At 53.2% G+C, this 19,208-nt stretch overlaps 1 protein-coding gene across 2 annotated transcripts in view; it reads left to right on the top strand.

The window, feature by feature from the left end:
• Positions 1 to 19,208, top strand: part of LOC135056914 (alpha-2-macroglobulin-like protein 1) — a 416,894-nt gene that overhangs the window by 299,040 nt on the left and 98,646 nt on the right. For both annotated transcript variants that reach the window (XM_063962689.1, XM_063962688.1), the window contains exons 23-24: positions 11,824 to 11,945; positions 16,873 to 16,924. In XM_063962689.1, coding sequence (XP_063818759.1) covers positions 11,824 to 11,945; positions 16,873 to 16,924 — 174 coding nt within the window. The remainder of the gene's footprint in view (positions 1 to 11,823; positions 11,946 to 16,872; positions 16,925 to 19,208) is intronic.

The raw sequence follows: 19,208 nt of genomic DNA, 5'->3' as shown, positions 1-19,208 counted from the left end.
AGTAGGCGGCGGCTTAGCGTGTGCAATGCTGCTAAAAGCAGCTTGCGAGCGAACAACTCGGAATGAGGGCCACGGGACGGAAAAGAACGTGTATGGTGATGTACACAAGAGACTGAAGAGACTGGTATGGAAGAGAGAGTGTATGGTGATGTACACATGGATGGAAGAGAGCATGTATGGTGATGTACACAAGAGACTGAAGAGACTGGTATGGAAGAGAGAGTGTATGGTGATGTACACAAGGGACGGAAGAGAGCGTGTATGGTGATGTACACAAGATACTGAAGAGACTGGGATGGAAGAGAGAGTGTATGGTGATGTACACAAGGGACGGAAGAGAGAGCGTATGGTGATGTGCACAAGGGACGGAAGAGAGCGTGTATGGTGATGTACACAAGAGACTGAAGAGACTGGGATGGAAGAGAGAGTGTATGGTGATGTACACATGGGATGGAAGAGAGCGTGTATGGGGATGTACACAAGAGACTGAAGGGACTGGAATGGAAGAGATAGTGTATGGTGATGTACACAAGGCACTGAAGAGACTGGGATAGAAGAGAGAGTGTATGGTGATGTACACAAGGGACGGAAGAGAGCGTGTATGGTGATGTACACAAGAGACTGAAGAGACTGGGATGTAAGAGAGAGTGTATGGTGATGTACACATGGGATGGAAGAGCGTGTATGGTGATAATAGAAGACAATAGGATGGAAGAGAGAGTGTATGGTGATGCACACAAGGGATGGAAAAGAGAGTGTATGGTGATGTACACAAGTGAGGAAAGAGACTGGAATGGAAGAGTGAGTGTATGGTGATGTACACAGGGGATGGTAGAGACTGGGATGGAAGAGAGAGTGTATGGTGATGTACACAAGGGAAGAAAGAGACTGGAATGGAAGAGAGAGTATGCGGTGATGTACACAGGGGATGGTAGAGACTGGGATGGAAGAGAGAGTGTATGGTGATGTACACAAGGGAAGAATGAGACTGGAATGGAAGAGAGAGTGTATGGTGAAGTACACAAGGGAAGAAAGAGACTGGAATGGAAGAGAGAGTATGCGGTGATGTACACAGGGGATGGTAGAGACTGGGATGGAAGAGAGAGTGTATGGTGATGTACACAAGGGATGGTAGGGAGAGTGTATGTTGATGTACACAAGGGATGGAAGAGAGATTGTATCGTGATGTACACAAGGGAAGGAAGAATCTGTTCAGGGTCTCTGTAAATTGCATGGTATGGGTTCGCTTCTACTGTCTATCCATGACATTGTGACAGGGTAGCAGAGACTAGAATGGAAGAGAGAGTGTATGGTGTTGTACACCAGAGATGAAAGAGAGTGTATGTGGGGGAAAGAGAAAAATTGATGAGAGAAGTCTTCAAATGTTGATATGAAATGTTGAAAAAGCACCATGTAAAAACATACAAAGAGTTGATGGTTGGAAAAATCTGGATTGTTTCAATTCCGCACACACTAAACCAAGAGGGGTGTCATGACTAAGGTTTTTGTGAACCCGGTGCTAGCGAAGTCTGCGCGGGCGACTGGAGGACTACACGAATACCACCACTGACCTGGTTTTGGAAGTGTTGTGGACTCGGGGTCTCTTCCGGTGACTGGGAAGAGGAACCGCGGCAGAGATGGCCGAATCCAGGTTCTCCTCATGCAGGATGAGGTCGGCAGACAGGAAGCACGTGTGGGCGCTGAAGGTCTCCTGAAAGACAGAACTGGAAAGGCGCTGATGAATCAGTGAAGAATAACAGGTACAACTGTGCTAAAGGGCACGGGGTGCTTGGGGACACTGAGGTGCTTGGAGACACTGAGGTGCTTGGAGACACTGAGGTACTTGGAGACACTGAGGTACGTAGAGGCACTGAGGTACGTAGAGGCACTGAGGTGCGTAGAGGCACTGAGGTGCGTAGAGGCACTGAGGTGCGTAGAGGCACTGAGGTGCGTAGAGACACTGAGGTGCGTAGAGACACTGAGGTGCGTAGAGGCACTGAGGTGCGTAGAGACACTGAGGTGCGTGAAGACACTGGGGTGCGTAGAGACACTGGAGTGCGTAGAGGACACTGGGGTGCTGAGGCACGGAGGTGCTGGAAGCACGGAGGTACTGAGGCACGGAGGTGCTGAGGCACGGAGGCACGGAGGTGCTGAGGCACGGAGATGCTGAGTCACGGAGATGCTGGAAGCACGGAGGCACGGAGGTGCTGGAAGCACGGAGGTACTGAGGCACGGAGGTGCTGAGGCACGGAGATGCTGAGTCACGGAGGTGCTGGAAGCACGGAGGCACGGAGGTGCTGGAAGCACGGAAGTACTGAGGCACGGAGGCACGGAGGTACTGAGGTCCTGAGGCACGGAGGTACTGAGGTGCTGAGGCACGGAGATGCTGAGTCACGGAGGTGCTGGAAGCACGGAGGTGTTGGAAGCACGGAGGTACTGCGGCACGGAGGTGCTGAGGCACAGAGATGCTGAGTCACGGAGCTGCTGGAAGCACGGAGGCACGGAGGTGCTGGAAGCACGGAGGTACTGAGGCACAGAGGTGCTGAGTCACGGAGATGCTGGAAGCACGGAGGCACGGAGGTGTTGGAAGCACGGAAGTACTGAGCTCTGGAGATCCCAACTACAACAGTAGTAAAACTGAAACACGACAGCTGTGGTTTTCAGTGGAGAACATGGAATTCAGTACTGTGCCTTTAAGACGAAACATTGCAGCTGTGCCTTTACATTGAGACTCAGGGAAATGGTGAAATCAAATGGCAACACACAAGTAACCATACAGGAACAAGGGAACAGAGTTTCCACAGGAACTTAGGTACAATGGTTACCTTAAGGGAGCTCAGCATAAAGACTCTCACAAGGCTGTATGTGACACGAGGAACTGGCCCAGATTCCAACTCAGCCTCCTGATTTATACTTCCTGGTCCTTGATGATTGGTGGGCAGGATTAGGTGATGTCACTGTCATGTGACTACTCTAGCCAAGGCTGTGATGTAGAATGAGGCCTAGCAGGCCAAGAGAACACTGAAGCCTGGACTTCTGCAAAACACAGGATGCTTGCTTTTAGATTACTGAATTCAGCCTGACACAGGAGATCACCACAGGTGGAGCTGATTACCTCTCAGGCAGAGAACTCAGGAAACTCAGTGCTGACAAGCTGTTTAACTCCGTGAGTGAAAAGACACAGGATCCAGGACAGAAAGCAGGGGTAAGTCACCAAATATGAGAATTACAGTCAGGATTGTGACAGTATCCCCCTCTTCGAGGGTGGACTCCGGACACCCATCTAATCTTAGGGGAACTTGAGAAATTCATACAGAAGAATTTAGGACCTTCGTTGATGCCTCTTCTTCTTATGGGAACGTTTGGTTTTGACCAAGGACCGCGGGATCTCCTGTAAAGAAAAACCTTCCTTAGAAAACATGGGGGCTCCCAAGAAAGGAGTAGCATCATGGACTGGATCAAATTCAGAGTCTGAGTCCAAGTCTAATGGAAGATATGAATCTCCCATAGATACACAGTTTGCAGATGAAAATGGAGGTGCACTGGAGATTTAAATTCTCTGGGCTAGGAGAGACTCCAACATGAGCAATTTTAATGGTCGGATTCTTACTGAAGGAGATTCTTAGATTATCCCTGGGAGGACAGCACAAACTTCCTTCTGCATTCCCTTTAGAGCCTGATTTCTTTACCGAGTCAGATTCCATAGGTTTAGGACCAAATTCTTTAACCACAGCATTACTAAAATTCTGTAAGTCATGGAACACAGGATCATTACTCTCAAAAAGCATGTTGGCCCACTCCAAAGCTCTTCCTCTGAATGCCAGGAACAGATATCGAGTAACGTTGGAAGGAGTTACTGCACCTGAAGGATCAGACTCCATCCGAGACAGAAATTGTTCAACCAAAGCGGCATATTGCAGTAAATCTCCATCGAAGTAAATAGGTGGTAAACCATCAGACGAAAGCTTAGAGGCTGAAACTGGAGAAATCTTTGACTGGACGAGTAGGACTGGATTGGATCCGGGGATGCTTGAATTGGCTGGAACCAAAGGAGACTGACCAGGCTGGTCCTGGAGTAACACTGGACCGGCTGGAACCGGAACGAACTGACCAGGCGGAGCCTGGAGTATTGCTGGACCGGCTGGAACCGGAACGGACTGGCCAAGCTGGGCCTGGAGTATTGCTGGACCGGCTGGAACCGGGACGGACTGACCAGGCTGGGCCTGGAGTATTGCTGGACCGGCTGGAACCGGGACGGACTGAGTCCTTTCTTCACGGGGCTGAACCAAGGCAGGAGCCCCCACTTCACGGGGCTGGGCTGAGGCAAGAGCCCCCACTTCACGGGGCTGGGCTGAGGCAAGAGCCCCCACTTCACGGGGCTGGGCTGAGGCAAGAGCCCCCACTTCACGGGGCTGGGCTGAGGCAAGAGCCCCCACTTCAAGGGGCTGGGCTGAGGCAAGAGCCCCCACTTCAAGGGGCTGGGCTGAGGCAAGAGCCCCCACTTCACGGGGCTGGGCTGAGGCAAGAGCCCTCTCTTCACGGGGCTGGGCTGCGCTCTGAAGGCTCTCTGGCTGGGCAGCGCTCTGAAGGCTCTCTGGCTGGGCAGCGCTCTGAAGGCTCTCTGGCTGGGCAGCGCTCTGAAGGCTCTCTGGCTGGGCAGCGCTCTGAAGGCTCTCTGGCTGGGCAGCGCTCTGAAGGCTCTCTGGCTGGGCAGCGCTCTGAAGGCTCTCTGGCTGGGCAGCACTCTGTAGACCCTCTGGCTGGGCAGCACTCTGTAGACCCTCTGGCTGGGCAGCACTCTGTAGACCCTCTGGCTGGGCAGCACTCTGTAGACCCTCTGGCTGGGCAGCACTCTGTAGACCCTCTGGCTGGGCAGCACTCTGTAGACCCTCTGGCTCTGGACCCTCGGATCCCCTTCCTGGGGCTGTACCCTCGGAACCCCCTCCTGGGGCTGGACCCTCTGAAGAACGCCCTCCTGGGGCTGTGCCCTCTGAAGAACCCCCTCCTGGGGCTGGACGCTCTGAACCCCTCACTGGGGCTGGACGCTCTGAACCCCTCACTGGGGCTGGACGCTCTGAACCCCTCACTGGGGCTGGACGCTCTGAAGAACCCCTTCTTGGGGCTGGACACTCTGAAGAACCCCTTCTTGGGGCTGGACACTCTGAAGACGCCCCCCCTGGGGCTGAAGACACGGACGCCCCCCCTGGGGCTGGACACTCTGAAGACGCCCCTCCTGGGGCTAGACACTTTGAAGACGCCCCTCCTGGGGCTGGACACTTTGAAGACGCCCCTCCTGGGGCTAGACACTCTGAAGACGCCCCTCCTGGGGCTAGACACTCTGAAGACGCCCCTCCTGGGGCTGGACACTCTGAAGACGCCCCTCCTGGGGCTGGACACTCTGAAGACGCCCCTCCTGGGGCTGGACACTCTGAAGACGCCCCTCCTGGGGCTGGACACTCTGAAGACGCCCCTCCTGGGGCTGGACACTCTGAAGACGCCCCTCCTGGGGCTGGACACTCTGAAGACGCCCCTCCTGGGGCTGGACACTCTGACTCCTCTGTGACTCTAAATGGCTTGAATATTCTTCTCTGGACACCCAACTTGGGATAAGGTCTTTTAATCACCGGACCCCAGTCATAAATTTGAGTCTCTTTCCGAGTAGCCATCTTGATACCCCCGTCAGCAGTAGCAGGATCGGCTACTGTGGATGACTTGTAGACATGAGCACTGTGATACTGCGATTTGTCACCATTCCCTGGCTTGCGAAGAATGCAGTCTTTAACAAAATGACCGGAATTTCCACAGTAAAGACAGAGGTGTAGCTCCCTACGCCGCTGACGTTCAGCTTCAGAGAGCTTGGGCCGTGGATAGCTCTGATGAACAACTTTTCCTTGCACAGAGGAAGAGACTCTATTAACTGGTTGGGACAAAACAGGATCAACAACGTTGGTAGTATTCCTGAGGAGATCAGGCATTACAGAGAGAATACTAGGCAAAAGTTCTTGTAACTGTAATAACATCTGGTAGAATATCTGCAGTTGGTCAGGAGTCTTAGAGCAGAAGGTCAGAGAATCTCTGGAGAAAGAATTCCGCTGCAGACACTGTGCCAATTGATGCTGAGTCGACTCCAGACCTTCCAAGCGTCCTGCAATATTGCTTAGGAGGTCCTGCGTCAGACAAACACTTTCGGCCGGGTCCATGGGGCCAGTTCCTACTGTCATGACTAAGGTTTTTGTGAACCCGGTGCTAGCGAAGTCTGCGCGGGCGACTGGAGGACTACACGAATACCACCACTGACCTGGTTTTGGAAGTGTTGTGGACTCGGGGTCTCTTCCGGTGACTGGGAAGAGGAACCGCGGCAGAGATGGCCGAATCCAGGTTCTCCTCATGCAGGATGAGGTCGGCAGACAGGAAGCACGTGTGGGCGCTGAAGGTCTCCTGAAAGACAGAACTGGAAAGGCGCTGATGAATCAGTGAAGAATAACAGGTACAACTGTGCTAAAGGGCACGGGGTGCTTGGGGACACTGAGGTGCTTGGAGACACTGAGGTGCTTGGAGACACTGAGGTGCTTGGAGACACTGAGGTACTTGGAGACACTGAGGTACTTGGAGACACTGAGGTACTTGGAGACACTGAGGTACGTAGAGGCACTGAGGTGCGTAGAGGCACTGAGGTGCGTAGAGGCACTGAGGTGCGTAGAGGCACTGAGGTGCGTAGAGACACTGAGGTGCGTAGAGACACTGAGGTGCGTGAAGACACTGGGGTGCGTAGAGACACTGGAGTGCGTAGAGGACACTGGGGTGCTGAGGCACGGAGGCACGGAGGTGCTGGAAGCACGGAGGTACTGAGGCACGGAGGTGCTGAGGCACGGAGGCACGGAGGTGCTGAGGCACGGAGATGCTGAGTCACGGAGATGCTGAGTCACGGAGATGCTGAGTCACGGAGATGCTGGAAGCACGGAGGCACGGAGGTGCTGGAAGCACGGAGGTACTGAGGCACGGAGGTGCTGAGGCACGGAGATGCTGAGTCACGGAGGTGCTGGAAGCACGGAGGTGCTGGAAGCACGGAAGTACTGAGGCACGGAGGCACGGAGGTCCTGAGGCACGGAGGTACTGAGGTCCTGAGGCACGGAGGTACTGAGGTGCTGAGGCACGGAGATGCTGAGTCACGGAGGTGCTGGAAGCACGGAGGTACTGCGGCACGGAGGTGCTGAGGCACGGAGATGCTGAGGCACGGAGCTGCTGGAAGCACGGAGGCACGGAGGTGCTGGAAGCACGGAGGTACTGAGGCACAGAGGTGCTGAGTCACGGAGATGCTGGAAGCACGGAGGCACGGAGGTGTTGGAAGCACGGAAGTACTGAGCTCTGGAGATCCCAACTACAACAGTAGTAAAACTGAAACACGACAGCTGTGGTTTTCAGTGGAGAACATGGAATTCAGTACTGTGCCTTTAAGACGAAACATTGCAGCTGTGCCTTTACATTGAGACTCAGGGAAATGGTGAAATCAAATGGCAACACACAAGTAACCATACAGGAACAAGGGAACAGAGTTTCCACAGGAACTTAGGTACAATGGTTACCTTAAGGGAGCTCAGCATAAAGACTCTCACAAGGCTGTATGTGACACGAGGAACTGGCCCAGATTCCAACTCAGCCTCCTGATTTATACTTCCTGGTCCTTGATGATTGGTGGGCAGGATTAGGTGATGTCACTGTCATGTGACTACTCTAGCCAAGGCTGTGATGTAGAATGAGGCCTAGCAGGCCAAGAGAACACTGAAGCCTGGACTTCTGCAAAACACAGGATGCTTGCTTTTAGATTACTGAATTCAGCCTCACACAGGAGATCACCACAGGTGGAGCTGATTACCTCTCAGGCAGAGAACTCAGGAAACTCAGTGCTGACAAGCTGTTTAACTCCGTGAGTGAAAAGACACAGGATCCAGGACAGAAAGCAGGGGTAAGTCACCAAATATGAGAATTACAGTCAGGATTGTGACAAGGGGCTTTATAAGCTAAGACAAACGAAGACCCCGTTGCTAAAAAAAACAACAACCCGATCCTAGACCTAGGCAAACCACAAACCTTTTGGTCCCATCTCTGTGTGGTGCTCCTGGGCCCCCTTGCATGACAATGGTCAGTCTGTGTCCTCTCACCAGAAGCTGCCTCCGCTCTACCCCTTGCTGGTCTTGGGCTTCATTAGTGCTGGGACATCCTATCTGACACCATCTTGCCTCAGTGTGTCATCTCCTCCACCTTCAGCTGTTGTCTGCAGTATAGCTGGGGAGAGCGCAATGTGCCTGCTGGCTGTGGAGCCTCCTGGGGGGGGGGGGGTTGCCTTCTCCCCTCATTTCTCTGGGTCCCTCAGTTTGTGCTGGACTGCTGGTGTGCCCCTATCTATGACTTCCTACTGCTTCTGCTACTGTGGGTGACCCTTGAATCACTGCCATTGCTCCTGCCATACTCTCCATTTTCATGATGACCAGGAAGCGCCAAGCCTCGGTGGCTGTCAGGCTAGATATTTTCCAGTTCTATCCCTGCGTAGTACTCTCCTTTTATTGAGGTGCTCTGCAAATGTTTTTTTGGGTCATAACGTTGGGCATCCTATTAAAATATTCTCATGATCCAAAGTTGGTACATTTACTATACAGGTAGTACTTAAAATTTAAGGTTGGCGGTAATGATGATCATATCTGTAAGCACAACTCCGAGCAACTACTGCCAGTTCTGTGCGCGTCCTCAGTCATATCCCACTTGTGGCTGAGTGGATGTAACGGGTCGGCAATGTGGTCTTTAGCACGTAGGCTGAGTGTTCAGAGGGTGGCATGGGTGTGTAGGTGGAGTTGCAGGTGATGCTGAGGTGAGCATGCACAGGTACAGGGCTGGAAGAAATGCTCCCTGATAGTAATGATGGTTACAGAAGCGAATGGAAACGGGGGGTGGGGTTGTTTCCTTGCATGCAATGCGTCACCCTTGCGGCCGAATTGCGTTCATCTCTGTATCAGCCCCAGTTTGTCCAATAATGGTTTCAAAATCATGAGACAGCTGCCGATACTTCAGGCAGATTCTGGGAACAATGCTGCTCATTGTTTCCACCATACAGTGCACCCCCGCATACAGTATGTGTAGCCAGAGACTGCTGGCTGACCACAGGAACACAGAATGCAGATCAAGGTGTGTGCGGGTTCTGTACAGTCAATTAATAAGTAAATAAGTGTTTTTTCACATAGAGATACAAAAGGCTATCACAGTGCCGTAACTAGGCATTTTAGCGCTGTGTGCAAGAAACAGCATTGGCGCCCCCCCCCCCACCCACAAGCAAGATAGGGGCAGTGCGCACCGTAGGCGCGTGAAAAATATATAGGGGCATGGCTTCATGGGGAAGGGGCGTGGCCACAAAATAATACCAATTCATACTACGGTGCACAGTAGTCTCCATTATTCAAATTACGCTGCACAGTAGCACCAGGTAGAGCCCCTTTTACACATTATGGCATACAGCGTCCCCCTTTTTACACATTACGGCAGACAGTGTCCCCTTTCTTGCACATTATGGCATACAGCGTCCCCCTTTTTACACATTACGGCAGACAGCGTCCCCTTTTTACACATTACGGCAGACAGCGTCCCCTTCTTACACATTACGGCAGACAGCGTCCCCTTCTTACACATTACGGCAGACAGCGTCCCCTTTTTTACACATTACGGCAGACAGAGTCCCCTTTTTACACATTACGGCAGACATCGTCCCCCTTTTTACACATTACGGCAGACAGCGTCCCATTTTTTACACATTACGGCAGAGTCCACCTTTTTACACATTACGGCAGACAGCGTCCCCTTTTTTCCACATTAAAGCAGACAGCGTCCCCCTTTTTACACATTACGGCTGACAGCATTCTCTTTTTACACATTATGGCAGACAGCGTCCCCTTTTTACACATTACGGCAGACAGCGTCCCCTTTTTTACACATTACGGCAGACAGCGTCCCCTTTTTATACATTACGGCAGAGTCCCCCTTTTTACACATTACGGCAGGCAGCGTCCCCTTTTTAAACATTAAAGCAGATAGCGTCCCCCTTTTTACACATTACGGCAGACAGCGTCCCCCTTTTTACACATTACTGCAGACAGCGTCCCCCTTTTTACACATTACGGCAGACAGCATCCCCTTTTTTACACATTATGGCAGACAGCATCCCCTATTTTACACATTATGGCAGACATCGTCCCCCTTTTTACACATTACGTCAGACAGTGTCCCATTTTTTACACATTACGGCAGACAGCGTCCCCTTTTTACACATTACGGCAGACAGCGCCCCCTTTTTTACACATTACGGCAGACAGTGTCCCCCTTTTTACACATTATGGCAGACAGCATCCCTTTTTTACACATTACGGCAGACAGCGTCCCCCTTTTTTACACATTACGGCAGACAGCATCCCCTTTTTTACACATTACGGCAGACAGCGTCCCAGTTTTTATACATTATGGCAGAGTCCCCCTTTTTACACATTACAGCAGACAGCGTCCCCTTTTTACACATTAAAGCAGACAGCGTCCCCTTTTTTACACATTAGGGCAGACAGCGTCCCCTTTTTTACACATTACATCAGACAGCGTCCCCCTTTTTACACATTATGGCAGACAGCATCCCCTTTTTTACACATTATGGCAGACAGCGTCCCCTATTTTAAACATTATGGCAGACAGCGTCCCCTATTTTACACATTATGGCAGACAGCGTCCCCCTTTTTACACATTACGGCAGACAGCGACCCCTTTTTACACAATACGGCAGACAGCGTCCCCATTTTTACACATAACGGCAGCCAGTCCCCCTTTTTACACATTGCAGCAGACAGCGTCCCCCTTTTTACACATTACGGCAGCCAGCGTCCCCCTTTTTACACATTACGGCAGCCAGCGTCCCCCTTTTTACACATTGCGGCAAACAAGATAGAGAAATAGAGAGAGAAAGAGAGAGAGAGAGACAGAGACATATACTTACCATCTCTCCCCGCTGTCAGTCAGGCTCCTCGTGCTGGCAGTGCCGGAGGCAGGGGAGAAGTAGGAGGAGGGAGGGGGACTGGAGCCGCAGCAGCGCTATGTAATTGGTAGTAGCGCCGCTGCAGCTGTCCCCTCTCCTTCCGTATTGGCTGCCCGGCACTGCTGTGAATGCTGGGATAAAGGAACCGCATCCCAGCATTCACAGCAGCGCCGGGCAGCCAATACAGAAGGAGAGGGGACAGCTGCAGCGGCGCTACTACCAATTACATAGCGTTGCTACGGCTCCAGGCCCCCTCCCTCCTCCTCCTTCTCCGCTACCTCCGGTGCTGCTCTCTCCTCAACAGCGCAGTGCACACAGCATGCCGCTGGCCGTTGCGCCCTCAGGGCAACTGCGCTGTGTGCCAGGCACACCTGGCACACACGTAGTTACGGCCCTGGGCTAATCACCCTCCATACACTGTTGGTGTATTAGCACAGGTCCTGGCAGCAACTGTGTGATTCAGTACACCTAAGATGGCCGTCTCCACTGGCACCTTCCCGGGCAAGATAAACAATTCTTGGAATAGGATCCAAAATGGCTGCTGCAACTCTGTATGATGTTCCTGGCTTTCTGTATATTCCGCACATCCACTCCTCTGTTTTATGTTCATGGAGTTTGTATTTTCTGTAAAACTAAAGCTTTCTTCAGAGAAAAGCACGATAGATAGATAGATAGATAGATAGATAGATAGATAGATAGATAGATAGATACTGTATATATATTTATTTATTGTTATTATTAGAATATGTATTATTATATTCCAGGAGCAATGAATGTTTCCGTCATCGCTGAAGCTGTGAGGAGTCAGGACCTGTGCGGGGGGCAAAAGACAATCGTTCCACAGAGAGGGAGCAGAGATCTTGTGATCCAGTCTTTACTGGTGGAGGTAAGTAACCCTGCTGTGTATGTCTTTTGTTGTTGTTGTTATTATTATTGTTGTTATTATTATAATTACTAGGTGTTTCATCGCGCCCTACGGGCGCTCTTCACACCGTCGCAAGGGGCTACGCCCCCTTAACCCTTGCATGCCTTTCTGGGGTTCAATATTTGTGTTATATGGAGTATCACCTGCATTCCTTTGTTAGTGGTTAAATATTGCACAATGAAAGGGTGTGCGATGGTGAAGGAGGCGCAGCCCCTTGCGACGGCGTGAACAGCACCTGCAGGGCACAATGTAAAGAATGTAGCAGGTGCGGGGGGTACTGCGGATGGTGTCTGTAGATGCTGCGGATGGAGGGGGGATGGAAGTGGGGGTGGGGCCCGGATGGGGAAGGGTTGGGAGATGCTGCGGGTGGGGGAGGGGCAGAGGAGTGGGGGATGCAGATGGGGGAGGGGTCCGGAGGCACTGCAGGTGGGGGATGGGCAGGGGTGCCATGGGTGGGGGAGGGGCCGGTGTGGGGATGTTGCAGATGGGTGAAGGGTTCCGGAGGTGCTGTGGGATGGGAAGGGGCGGGAGTGCCGCTGGTGGGGTAGGGGTCCGCAGGCGCCATGGGTAGGGGAGGGGCAGGTACGGGTGTTGCGGCGAATGGGGAAGGAGGTCCGGAGGTGCTGCAGGTGGTGGAGGGGCAGGTGCGGGGGTGCCATTGGTGGGGGAGGGGTGGGTGAGGGGGGGACCGCGGATGGAGGAGGGTGTCTGCAGATGCTGCGGGTGGAGGGGGGCAGGTGTGGGGGGAGAAATATAAGGGGGGTGAATGGTGGAGGGGGCCTGGAGATTGCTGGGGGTGGTGAAGGGGCGGAGGAGTGGGAGCCGCGGGTGGTGTAGGGGGTCTGGAGGCACAGCATGTGGGGGAGGGATGGAGTGCCGCATGTGGTGGAGGGGAAGGTGCGGAAGTGTGGTGCATTGGGGAGAGGTCTGTAGGTGCTGCGGGTACTGTACCTGCCAAAAAGGTAGTTGGAGGGTATGCAGTAACAGGGCCAGGACAGGGGTGACAGGGTCAGAACAGGGTTGACTGGGCCAGGACAGGGGTGACAGGGTCACAATAGGGGTGACGGGGTCAGGACAGGGGTGACGGGGCCAGGACAGGGGTGACGGGGCCAGGACACGAGCGACGGGGCCAGGACAGAAATGACAGGGACAGGATAGGGGTGACAGGGCCAGGGTAGGGGCGGCAGGACCAGGACAGGGGTGACCGGGCCAGTATAGGGTTGACAGTGCAAGCACAGGGGTGACAGGGCCAGGATAGGGGTAACAGGGCCAGCATAAGGGTGACAGGGCCAGGATAAGGGTGAAAGGGCCAGGATAAGGGTGGCAGGTCAAGGCCAGGGGTGACAGGGAAATGACAGAACACACGGCACGGGAGAGATTGGTATTAGGGACAGAACAGTGGTGACAGACAGATGTGTCTTACCGGAGTCACTGCTGCTGGCTGCTGCTGTTCCACTCCAACCTGTTGGGATCTGCTGCTGCTGGAGACTTGGCATGGCTGACTCTCTTAGGCTGTAGTCCTGCTTCCTCTGCCTGTCCGCATCCCTCCCCCCCTCCTCAGTCACACACCGCAGACCTCGCGCAGCTGCCGGGCACTGTGGTAAGGTGAGACTGGGAGTGACTGGTTAGCCCCCAGGAGATGCTGCGGCTGGAGGGAGGAGGGGGTCATAGCATGCACGTGGCGCGGACCTCACGGCTGCTGGGCACTGAGGTAAGGGGAGACTGGGAGTGACTGGTTAGCTCCCAGGAGACGCTGCGGCTGGAGGGAGGAGGGGATCAGAGCCTGCAAGCAGCGCGGACTTCTGCAGCGCTACCCGCCGGCTAAAGTGTGTGAAGGAGCTGGGCGCACCTCACTGCGGGTGGCAGCGCTGCAGCTAGCGGTGGGGTTGCCGGGGCTGGAGATAACAGAGGCAGTACGGAAAGTGCACAGCGGCTGGTGACCCACAAAACTACAGCTAAGAAGCCTGGAGTGTGCCAGAAAGTGACGCTCCTCCGCATCAGAGAGACCCTGCTGAGTATGCTGATGTGGGGGGTCAAGTATGGCATACCCCCTCACACACCCCCATACCTCTCAAATGTCCCATTTTTGGGGGTTTGTCCCGCTGTCCCACCCGCGGGTCGCAGTGTCCTGCGGTGGGGGGGGCAGTTGGAAAGCTCCTGTACTCGCTGTTCTGCTTAGCAGAGCAGCGGTGAATAGTGGAGACAGAGGGAGAGGGGGCATCAGGGGGTACGGATTAAGGGGGGTTCCAGCAGCAGAGCCGGATTAAGGGGGGGGGGGGGCAGGGGGTACGTACCGTTGGCCCCACAGTTTTAGGGTCCCTCCGGCTCGAGTAGCTCTGTCCCAGCTCAGAAGCTCCCCCAGCAACAATGGCAGCATTGTGCTACAGTCAGCACACGCTGCTGCGTATTGGCAGGTCTGTGGTGTTGCAGGGAGGCAGCAGTCTCCCTGCTCTCTTCTGCCTGTGCGGGTGTGTAGGGGGGAGCGAGCACCGCCTCTGGATTTACCTCTAGCTGAGGGGCCAAAATTCAAAATAAAAATAATAATAATAATAAACAAAAAAATCCGGAATTTGCATAAGGGGGCGTGGCCTCGCGGGCCCGCGATTAGGCCACGCCCCCAACCCCACAGCAGGCACAGCAATGAGATAGGGCTCCCCTGTCTCAAGTGCCCTGGGCCCCCGGACTCATAATCAGCTCCTAAGGGCATGCCAGCAGCTCACAGAGCGCTGGGCATGCCCCCTCACTGACGAAAACGGGGCCCTCCCGTGAAGCCACGCCCATTTTCGCTGAGTGTGTGTGTGTGTGTGTGTGTGTGTGTGTGTGTGTGTGTGTGTCCCTCCTTCTGCCTGAAGAAAGCTCCTGAAGAAAGCTGGGAGGTATGCACCCCTGCCTGTGCCATGTCCATACTATCTGCTTCTGCAGCTGCTCCTAGTGTCCTATAGATTTGGCCAGATCTGTGACTCATTTGACTAACTCCGCCCACTTTTGTGACTCCGCCCAGCGTTAGCAAATGAATCACAAAGTCACACATCTGGGCTATTATATAGGAGATTACGGCTGATCTCACTGTGACCGTTTGCAGTCACTATAGCTGAGCTCATGTTGGGCACTGACCACAGATTATGCATAAAAGAGCCAATCTCATGTTATGTTAGTACGACCAGTATGAAGACAGCCTGTCTGTAGGGAACCTGGTAGGAGCAACTGGCGTCCTAAGCATAGCTCACCACACTCTTAAAGAGGCTCAGCAGATGCCCACTGAGCAGGGGTAAAGAGGCTCAGCAGACGCCCACTGAGCAGGGATAAAGAGGCTCAGCAGACGCCCGCTGAACAGGGGTAAAGAGGCTCAGCAGACGCCCGCTGAACGGGTAAAGAGGCTCAGCAGACGCCCACTGAGCAGGGGTAAAGAGGCTCAGCAGACAACCTCTGAGCAGAGGTAAAGAGGCTCAGCAGACGCCCACTGAGCAGGGGTAAAGAGGCTCAGCAGACGCCCGCTGAACAGGGGTAAAGAGGCTCAGCAGACGCCCACTGAGCAGGGGTAAGGAGGCTCAGCAGACACCCTCTGAGCAGAGGTAAAGAGGCTCAGCAGACGCACACTGAGCAGGGGTAAGGAGGCTCAGCAGACACTACTGAGCAGGGGTAAAGAGGCTCAGCAGACACCCACTGAGCAGGGGTAAAGAGGCTCAGCAGACACCACTGAGCAGGGGTAAAGAGGCTCAGCAGACGCCCACTGAGCAGGGGTAAAGAGGCTCAGCAGATGCCCACTGAGCAGGGTTAAAGAGGCTCAGCAGACGCCCACTGAGCAGGGGTAAAGAGGCTCAGCAGACACCCACTGAGCAGGGTAAAGAGGCACCAGCAGACGCCCACTGAGCAGGGGTAAGGAGGCTCAGCAGACGCCCACTGAGCAGGGGTAAGGAGGCTCAGCAGACGCCCACTGAGCAGGGGTAAAGAGGCTCAGCAGATGCCCACTGAGCAGGGTTAAAGAGGCTCAGCAGACGCCCACTGAGCAGGGGTAAAGAGGCTCAGCAGACACCCACTGAGCAGGGTAAAGAGGCACCAGCAGACGCCCACTGAGCAGGGGTAAGGAGGCTCAGCAGACGCCCACTGAGCAGGGGTAAGGAGGCTCAGCAGACGCCCACTGAGCAGGGGTAAAGAGGCTCAGCAGACACCCACTGAGCAGGTGTAAAGAGGCTCAGCAGATGTCCACTGAGCAGGTGTAAAGAGGCTCAGCAGAGGCCCACTGAGCAGTGTTAAAGAGGCTCAGCAGACGCCCACTGAGCAGGGGTAAAGAGGCTCAGCAGACACCCACTGAGCAGGGGTAAAGAGGCTCAGCAGACACCACTGAGCAGGGGTAAAGAGGCTCAGCAGACGCCCACTGAGCAGGGGTAAAGAGGCTCAGCGGATGCCCACTGAGCAGAGGTAAGGAGGCACCAGCAGACGCCCACTGAGCAGAGGTAAAGAGGCACCAGCAGACGCCCACTGAGCAGGGAACACCCTCATAACTGCACAGTCCCTTACGCTCATTGATACACTGGACCTTGTCCTGCAAGCAAACGCATCTAACGTTAGTGTGTGGGTACAATACACAGAGCTTGTGAACGTCTCCTTCTACACAGCATCCTCCATCAGAGGAGCAGAATTAGCACCAGCATAGGTGACACCACCTTCCTCCGCTAAGTCCTGTTGGAGCCCATATAAATGGGGGAGGTTGAGCAGATATAGAGCATGACACCAGGGAAAGTCTCCTCTGCAGCTTAGTAAATGAGTATACAATCTGTGCGCCATAGCACCGGTGAGACATTTAGTAACTCATCTTATAAGCCCTGTACACCCTCTTCCGCCCATCGTGAGGAGCACAGGATCACAGAGACTTCTGTTTATATTTCAGCCCGAGGGGACCATGGTGGAGCAGACACACAACTCCATGCTGGTGTGTGAAGGTAACAGGACAGTTCTTCTGACAGCACTGTATCCCCTGATCTGATAAGATGGTATATACTGGAGAACGTCATCAAGTCTAAATAGGGAGGAGTTATTTTACTTAGAATAATTTTTATTTTTATTTTCATTGGAATTAAATTGAGTAACAAAACAGAATATTACTTATAAAATTTACTTTGTGATTATTCATTGCCTAATACAGTGATAGAAATATTGGGGGTAATTCCGAGTTGATCGCAGCAGCAAAGTTGTTAGCAGTTGGGCAAAACCATGTGCACTGCAGGTGGGGCAGATATAACATGTGCAGAAAGAGTTAGATTTGGGAGTTTTTTTTTTGTTTATGTGCAGGGTAAATACTGGCTGCTTTTTTTTACACTGCAATTTTGATTTCCAAACTCTGTGACATGTCACCCTGTCTGGGGCACTTGCACGATGCACAGGTTTCTGGTCAAGGACAAAATCAAATGTATTCATTTATTAGCAGTTATTTATATAGCATGCACACAGGGCCAGTAATAGGGTGTTTGTTCCGCGCCCCCCTGCAAACAATAAATTTGTGTCCTCCCTCCCATACGTAATATAGGGACAGTGTGTGCCAAAGGAGCATGGTCTCACATGGAAGCAGCGTGGCCTCGCAATAGTACCCCCAAATCAAATTACAGTATCGCAATCTTATTCACATTATACCACATGTAGTGCCCGATAAATACTGCACCAAATAGTAGTGTACCTAATTCACATTACGACACACAGTAGTGTCCCTTATACACAGAATGCCCACAGTTGTGTCCCTTATACACAGAATGCCCACAGTAGTGTCCCTTATACACAGAATGCCCACAGTTGTGTCCCTTATACACAGAATGCCCACAGTAGTGTCCCTTATACACAGAATGCCCACAGTAGTGTCCCTTGTACACAGAATGCCCACAGTAGTGTCCCTTGTACACAGAATGCCCACAGTAGTGTCCCTTATACACAGAATGCCCACAGTAGTAGTGCCACACAGAACACCCATGCCCACAGTAGTTGTGCCACACATAATGCCCACAGTAGTTGTGCCACACATAATGCCCACAGTAGTCGTGCCACACATAATGCCCACAGCAGTCGTGCCTCACAGATCACCCACAGTAGTCATTCCACACAGAACGCCCACAGTAATAGTTACCCTTACACATAACGCCCACAGTAATAGTTACCCTTACACATAACGCCCACAGTAGTCGTGCCACGCAGATCACCCACAGTAGTTGTGCAACACTTAATTTCCTTTACACTTATGTCCACAGGAGGAGGGGAAAGAGGGGGGAGTGCGGTACTTACCGCACACAGATCAGTGGGAGACTGCCAGTGGTGCTGCCAAAGTGCAGCGGGGAAGAGGGGGAGGTGAAAGGAGGGAGCCGGAGAAACCAAACTGGAGACCTACACTTCAGCTGCGCTGCCAATGTCCACGCTCCACGCTGCCTGCACCTGTCATACAGTGTGACAGACACAGTGGCAGCCAGCAGCAGCAGCAGAGCGGGGAGAGCGCCTGTTCAGCCCGGCGCCTCCCTGATTTGCAGGAACTGCTGAGCGGGTAACACCGGCTCTGCATACATATATTCTGCAGCACTTTTTACAGACACTATTTGGCCTTTCACATCCGTCCCTGACTCAGTGGTGCTTACACTCTATATTCCCTATCACATGTACACATATGCGCACACACACACATTACAGAGAGTGTATCAGTCACATCAGCCCCTGCCCCAGTGGTGCTTACACTCTATGGGGCTAATTCAGACCTGATCGCTAGGCTGTGCTTTTGTACAGCTGGCGCTCAGGTCTAAACTGCACCGCAATGTACAGCCGCGTCGCACAGATACAAAGCAGATCGCCGCTCAGCGATGGGTTTGTGCAAAGAATCCATTTGCATGGGCATTCGCAAGGAGATTGACAGGAAGAGGGCGTTTGTGGGTGGCAACTGACCGTTTTCTGGGAGTGTTTGTAAAAACGCAGTCGTGTCCAAGCGTTTGCAGGGCGGGTGTCTGACGTCAATTCCAGCACCGGACAGGCTGATGTGATCGCAGCGGCTGAGTAAGTCCTGGGCTGCGCTTAGACTGCACAAGATCTGTTTGTACCGCTCTGCTACACATGTGATCGCACACTTGCACAGCGAAAATACACTCCCCTATGGGCGGCGACCATGCGAATGCAGGACTGCAAAAAAAACCTAGCGAGCGAACAGGTCTGACTTAGCCCCTATATTCCCATCAACTACCTGTTAAGAAGCTTACACAC

The sequence above is a fragment of the Pseudophryne corroboree genome, chromosome 3 (genome assembly GCF_028390025.1).
Source record: "Pseudophryne corroboree isolate aPseCor3 chromosome 3, aPseCor3.hap2, whole genome shotgun sequence".
In the NCBI taxonomy this organism is placed as follows: Eukaryota; Metazoa; Chordata; class Amphibia; order Anura; family Myobatrachidae; genus Pseudophryne; species Pseudophryne corroboree.
The sequence above is the reverse complement of the archived record's forward strand: the minus strand, read 5'-3'. Positions and strand labels throughout refer to the sequence as shown.